General features: G+C 56.9%; 1 protein-coding gene across 1 annotated transcript in view; it reads right to left on the bottom strand.

Moving 5' to 3' along the window:
- The window catches only part of GFRA2 (GDNF family receptor alpha 2), an 82,896-nt gene extending 60,061 nt beyond the window's left edge, over positions 1-22,835 (bottom strand). The window contains exons 1-3 of the mRNA XM_087866632.1: positions 22,088-22,835; positions 16,580-16,894; positions 10,795-10,878 (exon numbers count right to left, since the gene is read on the bottom strand). Of these exons, the coding sequence (XP_087722758.1) occupies positions 10,795-10,878; positions 16,580-16,894; positions 22,088-22,127 (439 nt within the window). The 5' untranslated portion in view covers positions 22,128-22,835. The remainder of the gene's footprint in view (positions 1-10,794; positions 10,879-16,579; positions 16,895-22,087) is intronic.
- Between the last annotated feature and the right edge of the window lie 276 nt (positions 22,836-23,111).

Here is a 23,111-nt window from a genome sequence, read left to right as displayed (position 1 = left end):
GACTCTGTGCCAGCTGGGAGGCAGAGGGCCTAGCTGGGCCACCAAGTAGCAGAGCAAGCATCACAGGTTACACAACCTCTCGGAGCCTCATTTACTTTCCTCACTTGCAACATGAGGATAAAACACCCAGCCTGCCTGCACACAGGATGGTGCTAAAGATTAGATAGGATAACGTAGATAAACATGCCTCTCGAGGTTTCCGGAACATGGCACATGCGCCATAAATCCTTAAGAATGTGTTCCCCCGCCTGGAAAGATCCTCCCCACCCCCCCATCTCTCTATGGTCACATAACCCTGCAGGAAGAGGCCCATCCCATGCACCTCTTGCTGCAGTCTCACACACCACACCCCAAAAGACAGAAGGGTCCCCAGTCAGAAAGCAGGAACTCCAGAATCTTCCTCGCCACTAGAGTGGTGGCCAGGAGCCCCATACGGCTGCACGAAGCGGTACCTCAACTCCCCCAAGAGATGACCTTGCCAATCCCAGCATGCCTCACCTACCAGTCCTCTTCCTCACTCAAGGCCCAGAGATCGGTGGGACCACAACCTTTGTCCCTGCTGCTCTGAGTGCTGCCCTCCTCAAACCAGCGGCAGTCCCAGGTTCCCTTGTATCCTCAACCTTCTCTGGGACTTCCCCTCCCCTCCAGCCCCACACAACACGAAGCCACCCCAGCACCCTCCAGGGTCAGCTGTATTTTTGGAAGCAGACCAACACACCAAAAGTCAATTTGATGAATGGCAAATCCACTGAAAATCAATTCCAAAAATCGATTGCTCTTGAATATCATTTTATATTTTGTTAAATCTTAACCACTGTCAGAATTCTTTCTCCAATTCTTCAAAAGGCTTATTAGTCTTAATTTTGTGTTTTAAGCAATTAAAAATTAAAATCTCATTAGTTCACATTTGAAGGGACTTTTTCAGCCACTTTCGAGGGCTCTGTGTCTTTTTAAATGTAGTTTGGGTGGGTTTTACTTTAACTAGGATTTTTACCATACTCACACCAATTCCTGCAATGGCAGGTTAGCTTTAATTTTGTATTTGTAACAATTAAAAGCCAAAACTGAAGCATTTTGTATTGATGTGATTCACCTAAATCCTTCATCAGCATTTTTTATTTGTGGTGAATGGATGCAGAATCGGAAGCACCAACCACAACCTAAATTTTTTTTTACTAATTATGAAATACACTTTTTCTCACCATAAGAAGTCCTTCTTCACAAAGAAATTCCAAAAAACTACCTACAGTTGCTGTTTTTACCTTCCTACCTCACATCCTCTCTTCCATCCTCCCCAGATGAAGCTTCCAACCCACAGCCCCACTGACAGTCCAGTCAAGGTCATTAGTGACCTCCGTCCTGCCAAATGCAATGGTCATGTCTCTAAACTTCTCTGACTTGACCTCTCGGCTACATTTAGCATAGCTGACCCCTTCCTCTCTCTTGAGACCTGTGTTTCTCTTGGCTTCCCCCCTACACCCTTGACTTGGTTTCCCCTTCATCGTTGGCCCTCATGTCAGCTTCTTTGCTTGCTCTTCGTCCCCTGCATGGAGAGCCCAGCCTCCCTTTCTTTCTGTCCACACACTCCCGCTAGGTGACCTCATGGGTGCACGGCTTTAAATACCACCTATATGCTAACGACTTTCAATCTGTACATCAACCCGGACCTCTCCTCAGAACTCCAGGCCTCCATCCAACTGCCTACTTGGCATTTTCCGGCGGAGGTCTGACTAGCACCTCCACCCTACGGCGGCCACAGAGAACTCTGGATGACTGCCCCCCTACCTCTCCTTGCCTCTTCCCCATCCTAATATATGGCAGTACCATCGCTCTTCAAGCCTAAATTTCCAGAGTTGTCCTTAGGTCCGTCCCATGCCAGAGCCCAGATCACGCACCCTCTCCACCCGCTACTGTCTTCGGGCTCCAGCCAGTGCAACAGCCTCTGACTGCTCCCCTGCTTCCACTGCTGCCCGTGCCCCTCCCCACCCCCGACCCACTCTCCCACAGCCCAGGCGTAAGCTTCTCAAAAGTAGAAATCCACTGTGCTACTCAAGTGCCTGAAATCCTCCAAAGGTTTCTCATCACTCTTAAAATGAAATCCAGCCCTAACTTGCCGGCAGCACCCAGGGATCTGGCCCCGGCCTGTGTCTGTGCCGCCTCCCAAACCACCACGTCCACCTCACTCAGGGCGCTGCAGCCACATGGCCTCCCCCCGCCCCACCCTCCCTCACGGTGTCCCGTCCCGGGGACCTTTCCCTAGATGTGCCCTCTGTTGTTCCCCAGACTTCACGGCTGGATCCCTCCTGGGAGTCTGATTTTGGCACTCCCAATCTGGAAGACCCACCAGCCACCTTGGTCCTGTCCCCTGTTTAATCTTGCGTGGCATTCGTCACTATCTCTTTGTCGGTGCTGCTGTTCCCTCTTCTGTTGGCTTGTCTTCTGTTTTCCCTGTCTCGGGCTAATTGAAGTAAGCACCATAAGAGCAACTAACTCGCTTGTCTTGTTCGCTGTCACAGACCCCAGCACCTAGAACAGGGCGCAGCACATGCAGGGTGTCCCTGGAGTTGGAAGGGTGAACTCACACACACCGCGCTTCTGCGAGATGGGGCGTAAGCATCCAGAGTTCAACCATATAACCTCAGACTGTAGGAAGCCCCAAAACACACATATAAACGTTTAGTCCACTAATTACTTTCGTTGATGACGTGAAAATGGCCTTCCCATCTTCAAATGCCCCTCTGGATTCACCCCCGGACCAGTGTTCCCAGGGTTTCCCTAGGAGGCAGAAAAGAGAGCTGAGGTAGTGATCGTTCCACTGAGGGAAGGGCCCCATCATCGCTCTCCACCTTCCCGCTCAGGCCACACGCACATGCACGCATACGCCACATGCACACACCCTCACGTTTACGTACCACTCCACACACACACACACACCACACATACCGCCCCCACACACACACATAACATGCTCACAGCACACACACACACACCACCCTCCACATATACCATACACACCACATGCACACACCCTCACATTTACGTACCACTCCACACACACACACACACACACACACACACACACCACACACCACACCTACCGCCCTCACACACACACATAATGTGCTCACAGCACACACACACACACACACACACACCACCCTCCACACATACCATACACGCCACATGCACACACACACACACACACACACCACCCCACACACACACACCACCCCACACACACACATAACATGCTCACACCTCACACGCACACCACCCCACACACACACATAATGTGCTCACACCTCACACACACACCACCCTCCACACATACCATACATGCCACATGCACACACCAGCTCACACACACACCATCCCACACACACATAACATGCTCACAGCTCACATACACACACACACACACACACACACACACACACACACCACCCTCCACACACTCTGACCCTAGTCAGACCTGTTCCTTTCTCTCCTCCATAGCCGTGGGTTTAAAGGAGTCTATCAACAGATATGGTTGGAAGGGGCACTCCCAGGGCGGATACCCAAACCCTGCCTTACAGCAGGGTAAATAAGGTGAGTACAGTTCCTGGCGGAATCTTGCAGAGCCATCTCAGGAGCCTCTGAAGAGCAGAGAGACCCAGCCCGGAACTGCCCCCTGACCGCCACCACTGGCAGAGCCCGTCTTACCTACCCAAGGGGAAACAAGTAGGTGCCCCTAGCAGATACTATTTTAAAAGTACCAGAAGGGGCCCCTGAGTGGCTCAGTCAGTTAAGAGTTTGACTCTTGATTTCAGCCCGGGTCGTGATCTCAGGGTCATGAGATCGAGCCCCCTCGTCGGGCTCTGCACTGGGTGTGGAGCCTGCTTAAGACTCTCTCTCTGTCCCTCTGCCCCTCCGCCCCTAAGAAAAGTACCAGAAAATGTCTTCACCCCAAAAACCTCACCCCAACCATGACATCTCAAATTTTACCATTAAAAAGCCTTTCTTTGGGGTTAAACTTTGTTCTCTCCTATTCTTTGCTTCTTCCTTCCTTTCTTTTTTCTCATAGCAATTTCTTCTTTGGACACAAAGGCAACAAAACATGATGTCACCAACACCCCGCTCACACCTTAGGCAAGCAAATCCTCCCCCCACTGATAGGAGCCTGAGGTTACCCGCACTGACAGGAGAGAACAGGAAAGAAAACAGAAGGGGAAACACCTCAGTGCCCCTTGATGGCACAGCCTGCCTCCTCGCAGTTGCTCCCAACTGCTGACCAGCATGGCAAGAGTCACTAGGCACCTGACCCCATCTACCCACTCACCTCCCTTCCCTGTCCACACAGTCCCCGTCCCACCCACCCCACATCCTCTCTCCCTGGCCATCAGACGAGCTCTTGGGGAAAGGGGAGGTGTAAGAGGTGACAGAGCTGCAGCTAAAGCCCAATTTTCATTGACACTCAGAGTCTCTGACAGCTGTTAGAAGAAGAATGTGATTTTGAAATTTAAATAACACGCTTCTGCATTCGGCTCAGGGAGACAACCTGAGGATAAGCAGTTTATCGCCTAAGCCACCATGCAGGGGGGCAGGGAGAGAGGCTGCCTGCTTCCTCAGCTCCTCCCCTGCCCTCCATCCCCAAACCTCCCCCACCACGTCCTCACAGGGGCTGCCTCAGAACGGGGTTTCTGAGAGGCACCAGCCAACCAGCTGAGGCTGAGGCGGTAAAGCCGGTGCTCGCCAGCCTCTGCTAAGCAACCTGAGGGGAGGAGGGGCTGCGGGAACAAAGGCTCAGCCCCCCTCAGAGGAGCTAGGGGAAGGAAGGGGCTCCCTAGGCACCTAGCGGAGCTGTGCCAGGCCACCACTCTGGCCACTGAGGCGACCTTCTCGGAGGCCTGGCTCTGGAGCCAGAGACCTAAGCCTCTCCCCAGCCTGAGGGCAGCTCAGCCCCTCCCCAGGGACCTAGGCCCCCTAGCCAGGCAGACCTGCTGAGCCCTGTCCTGGAGGAGACAGGGAGTCCCAAGCACAGAGACCGCAGCAAGGCCCATCTCCCATCTGACACAAGGGTCTCTCTTCACGGTTCTCGGAGCCCACCAGGCCCAGGAGATGTGTGGTTCCTCCGTCACCCCAGCTGGGCCAGGCCTCTCAGCCATGACGCTGCCGGGAAGGGCATTCCCAGAACCCCTCTCCCCTTCTAAGACTCTCCTGATTTACCCAGGCTCCTTGAACTCTTGAGCAGCCCTTGGTCTACACCGCTCCCCCACCAAGAAGCCTCCTAGTGGGTGTCTGAGGGGGTGTCTGCTTACCCCACAGGCAGTGAGGGCGAGAGTGGGCCTCAGTCTAAAGCAGTGTCTGATGTGGAATCGGGAATACAGCAAGCTCGGTGTTTACTGAACAGGGCGGCCCGGCCCGTCTCTCCCACGAGCACACATGAGCACCCCGCCCTTCCCTCACCCTCACACACCCCTAAGATGCAGCACACACAGGCCCCTCACACTTGCTTGGACTGCCTCGCCCCCTTCCCTCGCACACGAAGCCCTTAGCTTCCTCCCGCCCTCAGCAGTGCCACGCGTCCTCCACCCAGGGTGCCCCCACGCCACGTGAGGAGCTGTGCGTGCACCACCACCAATCCCTGCAGGGCAGGCCCCAGCTGCTCCATGTGACAGGTCGGAGAGGTCGTGACCCACGCGGCTGGTAGGGCAAGGCCGAGATCCCAACGAGGCCTAGCAGGCCCTCCCAGTACTGCAGGATCTCCCTTGGATACCTACGGGGAGCACAGCACAGCGCGAGGCACCCACAGGAACACGGAGCGGCATGGGTGCACAGACACGGCCCACAAGCACGCACGTGCCCCCAACGCATGAGAGTGCTGTGGCACCAAGGAGAAGGGTGGCATTCATCTGTCAGGGCCACCTGCCAGGCTTCTTGGCAGGGATAGAGTTCCCTCCACGCCTAAGCCCCCAGAAAGGGGCCCACTGGAGCCCAAAACATCCTTAGGCCTTTCCTGCCCCTATCCAGGCAAGACGGCCCACCCACCCCAGAGGCTTACTGGCCAACTGAGGCAGACACTGCCCACTGCTTCTTCCTCCCACCCACAAAAGGCCTCAGGCCCAGACATTTCACCAACCTCCGTGTGTCCCCACCCCTCCACAGTGTGGCTCACCAAGGCCAGGGTGGCTCAGCAGTAGTCCCCAGGTCTTACTGTCCTGTGAAAATTGCCCAGTCACCTCCCACTCCAGCCCCCACCAAGCACCAGCATGGGTGGGAGGCAGCCTCATGTCACCACAGAGCTTGCAACCATTTCCCAGCTGCAAGCTTCCAGGCCAGCTCTGCCACAGCCGGCCATCTGCCCCTAGAGAACCCACTCCGTCATAAATTCTAAATAGCTAAATATTTTAGTGCAATATGCCCCAGCACTGAGTCAAGCACTTACCTGCAGTATCTCAAAAACTCTAAAAGGTAGGTGCTTCTATCAGTCCCTTGCCGTGTAAGAGGAAACCAGGACTTAGAGACACCTGCCTGAGGCAGACCCTGGGCAGGGTGGTTACAGGGACTTGAATCCCAGTCCAGTCTGTTCCTGTTCTCAGGGTCTCCATTTCTTTTTCTGTCAGGAGAAGGGGTGGGCCTAGGTGATCTCTAAGTTCCCTTCCAGCTACAGAAAAGACATGTTTGCATAAACCTGCTCCCTGCCCACGTATCTGGTAAGGCCCTCCAGGGATGCAGAGGCCCTGGGGGCTCCCGCCCCTCACCAAGAATGCACAGCCCAGCCGAGGCCATCTGTCCCCCAGGCATGCCCGTGGCTACGAGAGAAACCGTTGCCTGGGCCTCCCAGACCCTTCACCCTCGCACTGATGGCCTCGCTCCACGCTCCACGTGACCAAGCATGGAACCCTTGCACAGCCTGAACAGTTTCTCCCTTCCCTAAGAAGGCCTTCTTCTCCTTGCCTGTTCCATCCTCTCCTGCCTCCCCACGTGCGACCAGCTGGGGTACAGTACTCCTGGGGTCACGGACACCTGGTGGTGGAGGAGCTCTCGACTTTAGCTCCCCAAACCCCTGTTCCCTACTGAGCACCCTCGGCACAGGGGGGATGACTAACTCTGTTACTCTGCCTACATCCTTCCTCGGTAAATCTTCTGCAGCAACCCTCCCAGTAGGTATCACACTCCCACTGTGCAAACACAGGCCCCACAGCTCGAGAAGGCCCAGCGAGGCCCAAGATCACAGTCCCCTAAGTGGCCTAAAGTCACAACCCCTAAGGTTGGGACTCAAACCCTAGATTGTCTGCCTTAAGGCCCATGCTCGTCTTGTGCACTAGGCTGCCTGCCTAACCACTGTGCTTCATGCTTGCAAGGGCAGTTGAATGCTAGAAACAGGAAGAACCTCACTTGCCCGTGAGCTCCCTTCCCAGCTGGACGCCTCCAAATCACTGGCACCACGGTTCAGGGCAGAGCCAGCCCGTTCTCCTCCCAGCCTTGGACTCAGGCCTAACGGGACACCAGTAATCCCAGATGTAGTCCCTGACCCAAGGGCCCGTCTTTGAACTAGACTGAGAGGAGGGGAGGTTGGTCCTTCCCCCAGGGCCTCTGGCATCAGAGAGTGCTGGAGGAATCCTGGCAGCTTTTTTTGCCAACAGATTCCCAGTGGGACTTTCAGAGAACCCCAACAGAGAGAGGAGGCCAGAGACAAAGAAGAACACGTGTTCCCGGAGGCCCCGACAACAGGGGCCCAAATTCTTAGTAGATGTGAAGGAGATAGTAGCAACTGAACCCCAAAGACACAAGAGCATCCTTTTCCGAGTCCCTAGGGCCCTGACTGGGCACGGTGCAGCCTAGAGGAGGGCCACAGAGACGCCATGCTCCCCACCCACCAGCCTTTCCTCACAGCGATGACGGAGGAGGCAACGCACAGCCAGCTCGGTGTGCGCGAGTGGCGTTCTCCGGGGCGGCGGCCTCGTCATCCTAAAGCGCCAGTGCAGATCTTGGGTCCCGCAGGCCAGGCCTTCCCAGCCAGCAAGCCACATGTGTGCCCAGATACTGACCCCCCAGGGCAGCCACACAGAGGCCCAGGTTCCCCTGAGTGCCAAGATGCTCTCTTCACCCTAGGAGGCCGAACTATCTGCGTGCTCGGGTGGGGAAAAATTGGGGAGCTCCGCTCTAAGCTTATGTCCTCCTTCTTCAGAAAAGAAACATAAGGTCTGGAGCAGGGAAGCGACCTGCCCAAAGCCCCTCAGTTGATTTGTGGCAGAGAACACCCTGGCACTCGCTCGGGCCCCCAGCTCCGCACCGAGCCTTGTTTTGGCTCTGCGCCCCACCCTGACCTGCTCGGTTTCTTGGTGGTCTGGCTAGGGCCCTCCACCCAGCTCCATGCCCACGCTTCCCAGATGGGGCCACCCATGCACCAACTTTGGGGTTACACTGGGTGGAGTGGGGTCAACTGGAGCGATGAGGGGGGAGCTGTCACAGGGTCACGTGGGGCCCATTTTCATCTGGGCAGCAGGTAAAAGAAGCTGATTCAGTGATCTGAGACCCGATATCTTCCTCACTTGTCAATATCCTTATCTCGCGAAGCATCAAGTCCATCACATAAAGATTTTCTGCTAGAAGGATATTTAGTGGGAGTCCGGGAAGCAGACCTCTGACCTTCACCCTTCCAGGAGCAAGCCTCAGCTATTTCTTTGTTGGAGGTAAACCCAATGGCTCCCCCCAGTAGTACTCAGCTGGCAGGGGGGGAAATGGGTACACCAGGGCTGCAGGGCATGCCCACTATAGCATCCCATGCTGAGAATATTCTGAACCTGCATCTGAGCTCCCAGGCTGTCTCCATAGGAATGGCCCAAAGTGGAGTTCTATCCACAACCAATCAGGATCATCTCTGAAGTCTCCATTTCATTCACCCCCACCCCCAACCACCACCAGGGCCCAAGGGAAATCCAGATGGTCACCCTTTGACCAATGCTTCCTTTCTCATGGGGTTCCAGGATTTCTTGCACCAGGTACATATGTATCCTCCCCTATCAATACCTTAGATACAATTCCATGCATTCCCAATGGGACCAAACCAGCAAAAATTGGCTCTTGGGTAGGCCAAAAAAAAAAAAGTAAGTATTCCTTGGTATTTGCTATGGACTGTAATGTGCCCACCAAATTCTTATGCTGAAGTCCTAATCTCCAACGTGACTGTATTTCCAGACAGAACTTTAGGAGGTAATTAAGTTAAATGAGGTCGTAAAGGTGAGACGCTAAGGCCATAACCAACAGGAATGGTGTCCTTAAAAAAGAAGGAGAAGGAGAAGGGGAAGGAGAAGGGGAAGAGCTCTCTCACTCTCCCTCTCTCCCTCTCTCCCTCTCTCCTTGCCACCACTCCCCCCACCCTGCCAGGACACAGTGAGGAGGAGGCTAACTGCAAGCCAGGAAAAGAGCTCTCACCAGAAACCAAACCTGCCAAACCTTGATCTTCAACTTCCAGCCTCGACGCGATAACACATTTCTGTTGTTAACGCTCCCCAGCACAGTATTTTGTGACGGTAGCCCAAACAGACTAAGACAGGATTTCTCTACAGAGAATTGACTTTTTTCCCCGGCTAAGGGGCTGGGGGGGTGGGGGCGCAGATAATGGAAAAAGAAAGTTTGAGAAACAGTCTCCTAGAGACTTATTCATTTGAAAGGGTTTAGTGTCTCACTGGAGAGTCTTTCATTTCACAGTTTTAGAGAGCTGCTTCTCAGCTGGTAGCCACCGTGCCCCCAAGAGACAGTTGGCAATGTCTGGAGACGTTTTTGGTTGTCACGACTCAGTGCGTTGCTCCTGGCGTCCAACGGTTGGATGGCTAAACACCCTACAATGCGTGGGACAGCTCCACCCAAGTCAAGACCCCGACGGTGCTGCTGTTGGGAACCCATGGTTTAGAGCAAAAGAAACTTCAGAAGACATACTGCCACAGAACTTCCTAGAAACCTGAAGTCTGGGGCCCTGTACCGTAACAGCCCCCCTGGCCACCTTTGAGCACCAGTGGTAGCTTCGGGAGGAGCTCATCCGCAGCCCCCACAGGGCAGTTCCCAACGCTGGAAGGCCCTCCCCAGTGGCGGAGCAGGGGCGGCTGCCCTGGGCGCACGGGTCTCCCCAACGCCAGAGGGAACAGGCCAAGAAGGAACCAACAAACTCATCGGACTCCTACACAAGGACCATGGCAAGCAAAGCTAGAGCTCCGCACAGTTCTCTCACCTCCCAGGGCAGGCCAGGGCCAGAGAAGCGGGGGACTCGGAGGCCTCTCGGTGGCGCTCAAGAAGAGCCCCCAGGGAAAGGGAGTCCCTGAGTGGAGCGGAGAGTGGTGACCCTACTGCCAACAGCCACAGCTAATGGTTCCTGTTCGGGCCCGGGCTGTGCAGCCCAGTGCTCGCAGAGCCCTTTACAACCACTGGCTTGTTTAGACTTCACGACAATCCAAGGTAGGTGCTCTCCCACTGCACCAGTGAGGAAACTGAGGCACAGAAAAGTTGAACAACTTGACCGAAGTAGAATTCCAAAGTGCAAGAGTTGGGGACTGGAAAGAAGGACCCCGCAGGGCAAGACAAACTAGGACAGGGACACCAGGTTTCCGATTCAAGACCTACTGTACGGTAGGTGCATTCTAAGCAATTCCCATAAGTGCTCCACTCCACACACAACCTCGAGTGCTATGGTTTCTTCTTTCACAGATGAGGACCCGAAGCTCAGAAACACGAAGGGGCTTGCTGGTGGAAGGCAGAACCGACCGAAGGCCAGGGCGCCTAGGAGGACTGGGGAGGCTCTAGCACGAGCCCACTTACCTGAGAAGATTGAAGCAAGCCTGAAGATGTCTGAGAGGCGGGAGGTCACTGGCTCATAGGGTGAGGCTTCGTAAAACTCCTCACCTGGAAGACAGAAGGGGCGTCAGGCACAGGCTCACCCCTCCCACGGTGCTAGACAGCAGCGAGTGATGCATGAGATGTTGAGCATTTCATACGGTGAGTCCTTACTCTCCAACTAGAGTGGAAGTCCCCCACAGCAGGTCAGTACTGCTCGCGCTTCCCTCTCCTGACCTCCCTGCATGTCTAGCCCTCTTCTAAGGACTTCCAAATGCTTCCGGAAAGAAAGCACTGGGGAGATGGACAGCCTATGGAAGGCCAGGCATAAATCAAAGGATTTGAAGCCAAAGGCCCTCCAAGGTTGTTCAGTACAACTTCCTCATTTCACAAGAGAGGACTCTGAGGTGGCCCAGAGAGGCAAAGCTACCTGACTGAGATCACACAGCTCCTTGTGGCAGAGCTAGACCAGTTCCCTGGCTCTCACGCCGGCATTCTCCCCCATCACTCCAGGTTGGCTCTGTCTGGCCACCTAAGGGCATAGAACTTCCTCTTCGCTTCCCATCATGTCCCCAGAAGAGTCTGACTGGAGAGGCTGAAGGTCTGCTGAGTGGAGGCCTGACCCCCAGCTTGTCTGACCGACTCCCCACCTCTATACCCCTGCCTGGCCTCCCCACCACCTGCTGGCTTCTCAGACCTCTCCTCCAGGCTTTGGGGTGCATCAGAGGCTTGGTGAATGGAAGAGCAAGTGAGTGACAGGAGACAAATGGCACAGGGATGCCCTGGAGACCCACCACCTCCTCATCGGGACTCCCGTCCCTCCGCCAACACCTCGGCAGGAGAGGAAATATCCTCTTGAGACGTTACTGTGAGGAGAAATCAATGGATAATCACTCAGACTGTGTGTGTGCTGAAGGGGCGGGGGAGACAGGTGATGACCCACAGTCTCACACACTGATTTCCCATCCACCCGGGGTCCAGCCCCTGAAGAGCACGTGTGCAGTGGCATCCACGGGGCCACCTGCAGGAGGGGCCAGCCATCCAGAAGAGAGGACTTGCAATCTGCCCATAAGGGGCTCATCCAGCCAGGCCCATGAGGTCCCCCAGAGGCCAGCACTCGAGGCTTATCCAGCCCTCTGCTGGTTCACAGAGCAAGACATCTGTCTGCTAGCAGACACCCCCCAAAAATGGTACAGACCCCCAGATGTCATTCTCCCCCTGGAGACTGGCCCCACCCTTTACTTCACGTCACAGGAGTGAGCACCCCTCACGCCCTGCAACACACAGCAGGGCCCGAGTGCCATCTGCTGACTGACACCCAAACAGTACTGATCCCTTCGGGCCAGTCTCCAATCCCACCTTCCCCCGGTGTTGTCCAGGCCTGTACAATCTCAGTGTCCTCTCTACCCACAGACACTGAAGAAACCCCCAGCGGTGGTATTACCAGACACTGCTATTTGTTAGAGCCAAATAAGACGAGAGTTTAGGAAGCGTTTTTGTAATAAAAATGATGTTATACTGAGCCCTCTATGTGTGGGCACCACTGAAAGTGCTTTAGGTGTACGAACTCACTTCATCCTCTTAATTTCTCTGTGAGATAGGCATTACTCCTCTCCATGTTTTACTGCTGGAACAGTAACTCTTACTGGCCTGAGATGGTGCAGAGATGTTAACTAACTGGCCCAAGGTCACACAGCTGGTAAGTGGCAGAGCCAGGTTTCAAACCCAGGCAGCTGGCTCCAGAATCCAAGGACTTTACCATGACGAATACAGTCTCCAAAATTAAAAGTGTTACTGAACCAGACTGTTCTTAAACAAGTACTGCTGATGTTTGACTTTTCACAGGGTCAGTCTTATGCCGGCTGGAATGCTCCCCCAGCCCGGGGCCTGTCCTTCCCTCCTGTACCTGGCCAAGCTAGGCCCCTGGGTACAGATCAGCTAGTATGACCGACTGCAGGGTGGGGAGTGTCGGGGAAAACAGCTTCTTCCAGGGCTGGCTGGGAAAGGCCCATCCTATTTAAGTCTACTGCCTGCTCCAGTGGCGGAATTCACCAGTGGGAGATCGGAGACCTGGCCCCTCAGGCATCCTGGCCACCAGACTGACCCAAATCTAGGGTGTCAGATTCCCCGGCCAAGGCCTGTGGAAGAGACCTTTGCTCCTCACATCTGAAGGACCAAAATGACCCTGAACTTCAGGGCCTCCTCTGGAGAAGGCAAGAAGCCTGGTTCTCAAGTGCCCCGTGGAGCCCTCAGGGACAGCGCCCCCATGTAAATACTCGTGGTTATGGTGGTGGTGACAGAAGGGAAAGTCGAGCCCCAGGCCACAGCATCTCCCCAGGGCAGTTGGAAAGGGACCTGGATAATGAGTCGGGGGCTCTGGTCCCACCAACCCTCCTCCCTGCACCTCAGCTTCCCCAACCAAGTGGGAGTGGGACGGAGCGATCTCTAGGTCCTTTCAGCTGGGACTGTCTAGGAGCTCAGCAGAGGCCACAATCCTGGCACTGCCAGCTCTGTCCACAGCTGAGGTCCTCACTATGCACAGCTCTGCCTCAGGTGGAGGGAGAAGGTGGGGCCAAGCTTCCAGAGCCATCACACCGACCAGCAGGGGCCAAGGAGAAGCCACAATCAAAGTCCAAACCAGCACAGATCTCTCCTCTCCACAACCCCCCACCCGCCCCAGCCCCGAGCCAGGTTATTAAGTGTTATTGAGGAATAGGGAGGAAGTGCTTGCAGCCTCCCTCAGAGAGACCACTCATCCCACACCGTGAATAATTAACTCTCGGGTGGATCCTGTCACTCACAGGAACATTACCTGCTGTTAAAGGCCTCTCAGCTTCCCCTGGCTGGCTCCAGGCAGAAAGGACCTGTGGCTCCCAAGAGCCAAGAATGCAGGCGGGGTAGGTTCTGAGGCACGAGAAAGCAGGGGGTCTACTTTCGTAGTACTGGCCCAGGGGAGGGTTCTCCTAGCCCTTACGCAGGCCGGCACAGGGACCACGGCTGAATGAGCGCTTTCCCATCCGAAGCACACAGTCAGGGCTTCATAGATGCTTGCTGAGTAAGAGAACCAGCAAGCCTGCTCTCACCTCTCCAGTCTGGCATTCCTGGGTTGAAAGGACCTTGAAGACCACAGGGCAGTACGCAGCATAAAGCCCATTACGCATACCATCGTCATCCAATCACCCCACTGCCTGGCTCCCGCCAGCAAGGGCCTTGGCGCCCTGACGAAGTAATGCCCGAGGAAGCCGCCCGGGGGACAAGGCTCTCAGGTGGCCCACCTGGCTCTTCCAGCTGGCAGTTCTTCTGTGCCCTCCCCCCTGCATCCTGCAGCCCTCAGCAAGCCCACCCCAAGCTACCGCCCCACCTCCCCTGGGTTGAAACTGAAGGCCTGGTGGGGGGGGGGGGTGGATAAGAAACTACAGAACCCAGCTGTGGGCTCAGGGACCTCAGTTTCCCGGCACTAGAGAGGCCTCCCCCCAGTGAAGACTGCGCCTCACCTCGCAGGGAATAGGGGCATGGGCTTCGGGGCACTGTTTCCCTCTCTTTGCGCAGCTCTAGCTCCAGGACTTGAGGTTGCTAGGAACGGGAGACTCAGAGGAATTACTTTGCTATTCACGGTGGTGACACTGTTCACGATGACACACCTGCTTTACTCCCACATCCAGGGCATACTGGAACCATCCTGGCCCCTGGTCAGCAGTCCGTCATTCTCCGGCCCCCACGCCCAGTCAGGTCTCCTCCCTCCCTCTGCTCCTGCGCCCGACGCCACACTGCTCCTCCATCTCAGGCTAAGCCAGGGCAGGGTTCCACGGCGTGCCCCTCTCTTCACCTCAACACCTCCATCACTACGGGCCTACCTTCGAATTCAAGCCGCGCCACCCTCTCACATCTTAAAAAGAGTCATTCTTTGTCCTCTCCTCTTCACACCAAAATTCTAGAAGTGGTCCACAGTCGCCATTCCCAGCTTCCATTCACTCCTTAACCAGGCTTCTGCTCACAGCAGCCACCTGCAGAGCTCACCCCAAGGGCACAGGGCCGCGCTGCCAGCTCTCTCCCACTGGACCCCACGTACTGGAGTCTGTTGACCCTTCTTCCTTCCGCAGGCCCCTGCTGTCCCTCCCACCTCTCTCCTGGCACACCTGCAGGTGCCCCTGCCTCCCCCACCCATCTTTAAATGTCCGTGGTCCCAGGGGCTCTGTCCCCACCCTCCTCTCCGCATGCGCACACCCGCCGCCTTGGCCCCACTTACACCTACAGGCTGACGGAGGCTCTTAAGTCTCTATGTGCAGTGCCACTTCCCCACCTGGGCTCCAACCCTACACGGCTGGCTGTGTGCAGGCCATGGCCAACCAGAGCCGCATGCCCCCAAATTAAGGCACCATCTCTCCGCCCTCCCCCCACATGAAAACTTCTCTGCCTCTCGTGAAGGGGGCCCCATCATCCACCTAGCTGCCCAAAACAGAAAACTGCCCTCCCTGACTCCTCTCCCTTCACCAAAACCTGTTGATTCTACATCCGTGGGCCACCCCTCGTTCCTGCCACTGTCCTCGGCCAGCCACCACGACCCCTGGGCCGGATCACAGCAGCAGCATCCAATCTGCTCTCTCCCCTGGCACCACATGAACACGTTCCCGAAGCAGAGATCACGTGGCCTCCCCGTGCAGGCAACCTGAGGCCCAGCAGCGCCCGCACCCCTCCCCGCTCCTCGCTCCATGCCCACTTCCAGCTCCCCACTTGACTACACTGAGTTACTTGTCAGTCTGCAAGTGAGTTCAACTCCCTCCTGTGGGCCTTTGCCCAAGCTCCCCCTCCACCTCCCACACTCTTCCCATGTCCCTCCAGGTGTAACTGCAGCTCACTCCTCAGTCTCGGCTCAGAGGCTGCCTCTTCCAGGAAGGCTCTTCAGATTCTGTAAGAAGCTGCCTTGGGGCTCCCACAGCACTCCCGCCACCAAATGACAGAAAGCCCTTCACTTCTCCGCAACCCCCAAGTCTGAGCTCCATGAAGGCAGAAGCTACCCCAGCTTGTTCTCAAGGGTTCCCACAATGCCTAGCAGATGATAACCTCTCCACGAACAGCTGTCGAAACAGTAAGTGAACGTGTGACCAAGGTGGCCGACCCCCCCACACTGTGTGCAAATCCCACGCACTATAGTCTGGAGGGGGCGACATCGGGGAGCGGGGGTGTTAGGGGAGGGGCAGTTATGGGGTCCACCATGGGAGCTGGGGGGACCTGCTGCCCACACACTGCTCCAAGCCCTGGAGAAGGTCCCTCGGCCAGCCCCGGGGTCAGGACGCCTCCTGAAGAGCAGGTCTCCCGGCCGCAGGAAGAGTGAAACTAGGACTGCCCTCAGCTCAGAGCCCGGGGCCTCCAGGAGTGGCAGGGGCTGGTTTGCTTGGAAGCCCAGCTCTGCCTGCACTGACCCAGCCCACCTGCCTCGGTCCTCCTGCCTCCCCTTCTCTGTTACCACGTCACAAGTCCGCCTGCCTGTCCATCCACCCACCCCCCCATCCTCTTCCCGACCCTACTCCCCTCCTTTCTCCAGCCTTGCTCTCCTTCTCCCACCACCTGGCCCCCTCTCCTCCCACTCTGCCTCCTCTTTCGCCTCCCCCGGCCTCCTCCAACAGCCGCCCTCCTAGGTGGGCCAGCTACGTTGTGTTCCAGGCTCCCCTGGCAGGGAGCAATAGAGAGCTGGCCGGTTGCCTCCACTACCAGGGCTTCCCCTGCACCCAGGCCCCCCACGCACGGTCCCCGGGAGGCGCAGGCCGCTTACCGTCGGTCAGCCCCAGGTGAATGCTCCAGTAGATCTGCAAGCACTGCAGCTCCTTCTTCATGCCGCGCTTGCAGCGGCAGTCGTACAGCGGGCTCTCCTGCAGCACCTCCAGGGCCGCCTGGCACTCCTTGTTGGCCAGCATGGTGTTGCGGTCCCGGCCTGCCAGGCACTGCCGCAGCGTGCGGTAGCGGGAGCTGCAGTTGGATTCCGCCGCGCACAGCTCATTGGCCCGGACACAGTCCACTGGGGGGCGCCAGCCGTGGAGCTCGGGGCCCTGCAGGGAGGAAGGGCTGGCCAAAGAGCGGAGGGTCTCCTCTGGGTGGTGGGGAGGGAAGACAAGCATGAATGAGGGCCACCACGACCTCCGACCCAAGACGCAGGCCTGGGGGCTTGGGCCCTTCTGGGAACTTCGCACCCATCTGACTCCAAAGCACACCAAGGCCGTCTTCACGCTGCCTTCCCCACCACAGAGAGGGTCAGAGGAAGAGCCGTGGAAGGATCCCAAGACACCAACATCCCTCCTCAAACCCAGAGGAGACCTCGAGCTGTCATTGTGCCCTGGCTCAACCAGATTCTCCTCCAATTCCACTCCGTACCCCTCAGCCCTGGGCCCAGGAGCCGAGCACAGTAAGGCCGGAAGACCCTCAAGCAAGACCGCAGACAGTCGAAAACGCCAGGAGGCCAGAGCAGAATGCCACAACCTCAGCAGAGAGCTGGGAGCTGCAGGGCCTGCCCAAATGTGCAGAGGGGGACTCTCGCTTTCCTGCTGCCCAAACCTCCATCCACCTCAGTTCCAGCCAGAGCTCCACCCAACCTGCTGGGTTAAACTGGGAAAGCGGCAGGAAAGAAGTTTACTTTCCTAGTCTGTTAGGACCTGAGAGACCACAGCATCCAGCCCCCCCACCCACCATTTTACCCTGGGGAAACTGAGACCTAAAGAAGGGAGATGGCAACTCAAGGTCACGCACGGACTGAAAGGACCCCTCAAACTCCTGGCCTGTCCATCCTGAGCTCCCAGACTCTAAGAGAAGACCCCGAGAGACAAGCCTGACCTGCGGCCTGAGGCATGCCCAGAAGGGGGCAGCCACCCCTTTTCAGCCCAGCCCTCCACACCTTCCAGTCCAATTGCACCCTGGCTGGAGACATGAAAACATGCCTTCTGTGGCCAAGCTGTACCCCAGCCCTGCCAAAAGAAAGTGCTGCAGGCAAGCCTGATAAGCACCCAGATTTCCTCCTTGTGTGTATGTGTGTGTGTGTGTGTACCTCGAGACGGGTCTTTCTCATCCCTCTCTCACACTTCCCTGACTTCCTTCTAAGGTCTATTTCTCCAGTACCTTTGCTCTTTGAATAGTCTTGTGCCCTCTCTCTCTGTGTCTCTGTCTCTCTTTCTCTCTCTCGCCTCCTACTTCTCCTCTCTTCCCTCTCCTCTCCACCCTTCTCTGAAACCCTCTCCTTCTCAGTCCCTCCTCTTTTTCTTCTTTCCAAAAGCCTAATAAGCAGCCAATTGCAAAAGGGAAAGAGCTTCCCTCCTCTGACTCTGGCCTCGTACATGGAGCCTCACCTCTCCAAAAGTGAACAAGCAGGATTCAGCCACCCTTCTCACCCATCACCCTCAGTCCTCTGAAGGAGGGGCTCGGGGAAAAAGATTCAGAAGTGAAGGGCAGAGAGAAGCCCACTTGGTCCTGTCAAAATCAAGCTCCCAAAATGGTTTCCTCCAGACACAGACATCCTCCCAGTGTTCCTGTCCACTCCAGATCCTGCCCCAGAAAAAGCCCTTCCATACACCAGAGCCAAGACTGCCTTTTCCAAGACCCAGGAGTGACCTGGGAGGCACCCTCCATTTCATCCGGCCCAAAGCACACTAAGATCCTAGGCCAGAAGTCCACTCCTCGGAATCCCATAGAATCTGCTCTCTCCCCGCCGGCCCATCCCTACCCAGAATGGCCACTTGTCACTCCTTCCCCCGGAGGCCCTGCTCAGGGGGGGAGCTACCGTAGGGAGACAGCGACACCTAGAGGCAGAGCACTGCACCATGAGCCTGTCCCTCCAGACAGCTATGGAGGGGAAAGGACTCCACCACTGAAGACGGAGGAGACCTGCCCCGCAAGAAGAGCAAGTAGAAGACCAAGGGTTAGGCCTGGAGTGGAGAAGGCCTTAAGGGCCAGAGCAAAAGATCTCCCTTCTCCCATTGACCATACCTCTGCCTCAGGACAGGAAGAGCTGAGGGCTGTGGCCAGGGGGAGACAAGACCAGAGAAGAAGCCAGCATGGGATGTGGGCACGAGCAGTGGGGCATCTGCCCAGGTACCAACTGGAGAGGTGTCCTCCGCCCAAGCTGAGGCAGCAGCTTTATTTCCTGGCTTCAGCAAACTCCTAGGTCCAAGAGCAGGACTCTGCGTCTGGGCCACCCAGGAGCAGCTGAGCTGACCCAGCTCACTTGCACCTGCTACCCCACCTAGCCAGCCGGCCAGCCTGCCTGCTAGAGCCTCAAGAATGACCCAGCCCCAGGACTTCCAGTGACTTCCCCCCAGCATCCCAGCAGCCTTCTCCCGTCCCACTTTGACTGTGCCTGAGGGTGCACTGTCTGAGACAGACTGAGAAGGGAGCATCCTGGGCAGGCTTAAAGGTCAGGACATTGGCCTAGGGGATTGGGGCAAGAAGGGCACTTACCCTGCCTGCCCTACAGGTGGGGTCTAGAGCCCCACAGGACAATCCTCACAGAATCCTGGGCTCCTGTGCCAAAAGCAAGGGCTTCCCCCATCCTGCCAGCTGGCAGGAAGATGCTCTGCCGAGAGCCAGCGTACCCTCTCCCCAAACTCCCTGGCTGCACCCATCCTTGGCTTTTCTAGTTGGCATCATGACCCCCAGAACCAATGAAGCCCAGCCAGAGAAAGAAATAGCAACTGGGAGCCTTGGGCCGAGAATTGGAAAAGAGTAAAGGTCAGAAGGGTTAACTCAGATCCATCACGAAAAGGCATGTGGAGCAGCACCTAGAGACAAGGGGGACTGAGAGACTGCGCGGAGCTGCAGACACCCTCCCGCACTAAACATCCCCACAAGAGCTAGAGCGCACGCTAGCGTGCCGGTGGCAAGTGCCCCCCAAGTGACTTGCCCCATCCCACTCTCTCCCTGGGTATGTCAACCCTGGAGGTCAGGATGACTGGGCCAGAAAGGCCTCTCTACCTCCAGGCCTCACTCAGAGCCTTGGGGGGGCACGCTGAAGACCCACGCTCCTGACACCACACTTCACCGTGGCCCACACACACACTGCAGCTGCTTACCCAGTCTCACGCTCCACGAAAGCCTCTCCCCCCAAGTGGAATTTCCAACCAACTCCCAAGGGGGGCTCCTTGCCAAGGAAAGTGGCCCTGAGGCTGAAGGTTCCTTAATACCAACCTATCCCTTCCTCCTTGGCCGGCCTAACCCAGAGTCTTCTACTATCTGGTGGTCACTCAGTTAACCCCTCCCCCAGCTCTGGGAAGGGGCATCTCAAGGGAAGGGAACTGAAGGGCTCTGACCAAAAGGACTGCTGACCCCCTGCTCTTACTCCCCTCTCACCACTGCCCCCAGGGTCTCAGACTCCGAGTGCATCTCTGACACACACGTACACACACGTACCCCTGTATCGAGAACAAAGTCAACTCCGCACCCCTCTCAGCTGAAAACAGCCTGCCTGCAACATGGGGTTCTGGGCCTAGACAGGACTAAGGGGCTCATACTGCTCTTCTCCATCCCAGGGTATCAGAAGGCACCTCTGGGGTGCATACATACAGCTCAGCAGCGGGCAATCTGGCTGCTTTTCCTGAAATACAATTTTCTTTTCTTCTAGGTCCCAAAAGCTGGGTTTTCAAACCAGCAGTGGGAGAAATGGTCAGGTTTTGTAACAACCCCTCCAGAATGAGAGTCCACTTGCAGTGGGTTGCCAGGAAGGGCTGCAGGCTCACAGTGGGCCGGGGGCACCTATCCAGCTTCCTCCCGCAGCCCCTCCTACCCTGAGACTGCTGCCTCTGGCTTAGGGGGGCAAGACCTGTGAAGGCCACACCCTAGAGCAGGGCAGGCACCCTGGGGAACTGGAGCTTCTGGGAGGGGGTAGAGGCAGGGGGTGGACAAAGGGTCTAGGGCCCAACCAGTATTGACTCAAATGCCCTATTCAAGCCAGGAGGGCCCTTACTAGACCACGCACATCTTTCTGTGATGGGCACCTACCCCCTCAGGCTTTCCCCCTCCCCTCCTCCAAGAGAGAAAGGGCACAGTTCTGACACAGGGAGGCCGCCTAGCTCACCACAGGCTAACAGCAGGCCCCGGGGTGGCAGGAACAGCATCCACACCGAAGCAGATGTGCACACCCTCAACATACTCATTACCCAGCTCCCCCCCTCGCCAGCACCTACCCAGGGGCAGCAGCCTTGCCAGGGGCTCCAGGTCCACACCAGGCCTCCCAAACACCTTCTTCCTCACCTCCACTCCCAGAATGCTCTCTCTATACCCATTTCCCAAGGAGCTGAGATGTCACATAGCAGGAAAGGGGGCGAGGGGTTGGGAATTCTGGGTGGGAAAGAGACTGCCCAGGGTTCAGGGGCACTAGGCAGCCCTTCCTCCCTGCCCTTGGAGGAGAGGGCTTATAGAATGAGCAGTGGTCTTTGTTCAGATCCGTTTTTTTCCATCACTCCTCTCCCTCTTCACCCAAGGAAGCAAACTTTGACCTCCCTCCCTCCTCTTCCCACAAGCTACAGGGTCCCCAGGCGGCCAGAGGTGGTGAAGGATAGGTAGTGAATGGTTGCTCGCAACCCTCCACTCCTGCCCACGCATCTGGCTTGGGTCTGGGCGGGAGGGCGGGCAAAGGGTGGGGAGAAACTTGAAAAGTGTTCCAGGGAGTGGGGCCACTAGAAAGGGGTTCGGGAGCGGGAAGAGGGATGCATTTCCCAAAGGTTGATCGGCAGGTGAGGGGATGGCTGGCAGCGCTGCCCCCACCGATGTCCAATCAGGAGATCCAGGAGAAACCCATGCCGTCCACCCGAGTCGATCCGGGAGCCGACCAGAAAGATGGAACTGGCGTGATTTTTCTCTCCGCGACACAGAGCCTCTCCCCACCCTCCTCTCTTCCAGATCAAGAGTTGGGATTCTTTTTTCTTAAGTTGCCGCAATTTGAACCCATTATTTTGAGAGAAATGAGTGCTAGCATTGTGTGTGAGTAAGCGAGTGTGCGTGTGTGCGTGCGTGCGTGTGTGCGGAGATGGTTTGGGTGTTCCAAGTCTCCTTCCCGAGCCCCCAGCGTAACCAGCCAGCCGCGGTTCGCGTCCCTCCGCCCGCAGCCTCGCCGCCCGACCCCGCTGGGTTCGGCAGCGCCGGGGCCCGGCTCGCTCCGCGGCGCGCTCTCCCCGCCGGTCTCCAGCCCGCGCCCCGCTCGCCCCCCGCGTTCCCGGCTCCTCGCCGGCGACCGAACGCGCGGTCTCGCGCGGCCCCCCAGGCTCCGGCGGACTAGCTGCCCTCCCCGCCCACAGGTACTCACCTAAAAAGAAGAGGAGGCAGAAGACGTTTGCCAAGATCATGTTAAATAAATCCCACAGTTTTTTGTGTCTTTCTCCCTTGGGTAAAAAATAATAATAATAACAACAATAATAATAGCCAAGCAGTGATAATCAGCCTCAAATCCAATGCGGAGATCCCAGCTAGTCCACCGGATGAAAATCCTGAGTCCTGCGATTCTCGCCTCTGGCTGGAGGGGGTGGGGGGGAAGGAGGGCGGTGGGCCGCCTCTCGACGCCCCCCTTGCCCACTAAAATCAAATATACACGTAAATGAGGGTATATCTGCTTTACAAGCCGACAGCCTGGTCCTCTCTCTGTCCTCCCTCCGCCGGTCCGGCAAGGCGCGAGTCCCCGCGGGTCTAATGCCCCTGCGCTTCCCAGGAGCGGACTGGGGAGGTGGGGAAGAGGCGATTTGAGAGTGAAGGGCTGGAAGGAAGCAGCGAGGGTGGGGGTCAGAATAAAATGCAAATAGGAGAAAAATCCACCGACGGGTGTTAGCGCCAAGGAACAATCCAGTGGGAGCTTCGAAGACGAGAGCCCGGAGTCGCTTCTTTCGCACCCAGACGAAGAAAAGATTAAAAAAAAAAAAATCTTCTCCCGCTAACCCTTGCTCGTCTCACTTTTTTCTAATGGAATTCCAGTGACCGAGTGTCTCTGCGTGCGTGTGTCTCTCTTCGCTCCCTCTCTCTCCTCTCCCTGGCTCTCGCTCTTTGCTCTCGCTCTCTCCAGCTCTCCCTCGCTCTCCTCTCTCCCTCCCCCTTCTCCCTCTCTCCCTGCTCCTCCCTCCGCCCGCCCCCTTCCCCCTTCGCGGCTCCCTCGCCGCGGCTCTCGCGCCCGCGCCCCTCTTCTCCGCCCGGGGCTCGGCGCTCAGGCTCCCAGGCGGCTGGCGGCGCGGGGCGCGGGAGCGCGGCGGAGCAGCGACACTCTGCAGCGGCGGCGGCGACACGGCGGTGGCGGTGGCGCCGGAGAACGCTGGACGAGAGGAGTGCTTCGCCGCTGATTCCCT

This window comes from Ursus americanus, chromosome 13 (assembly GCF_024610735.1).
Source record: "Ursus americanus isolate L20-20 chromosome 13, mUrsAme1.1.p, whole genome shotgun sequence".
NCBI lineage: Eukaryota > Metazoa > Chordata > Mammalia > Carnivora > Ursidae > Ursus > Ursus americanus.
The sequence above is the reverse complement of the archived record's forward strand: the minus strand, read 5'-3'. Positions and strand labels throughout refer to the sequence as shown.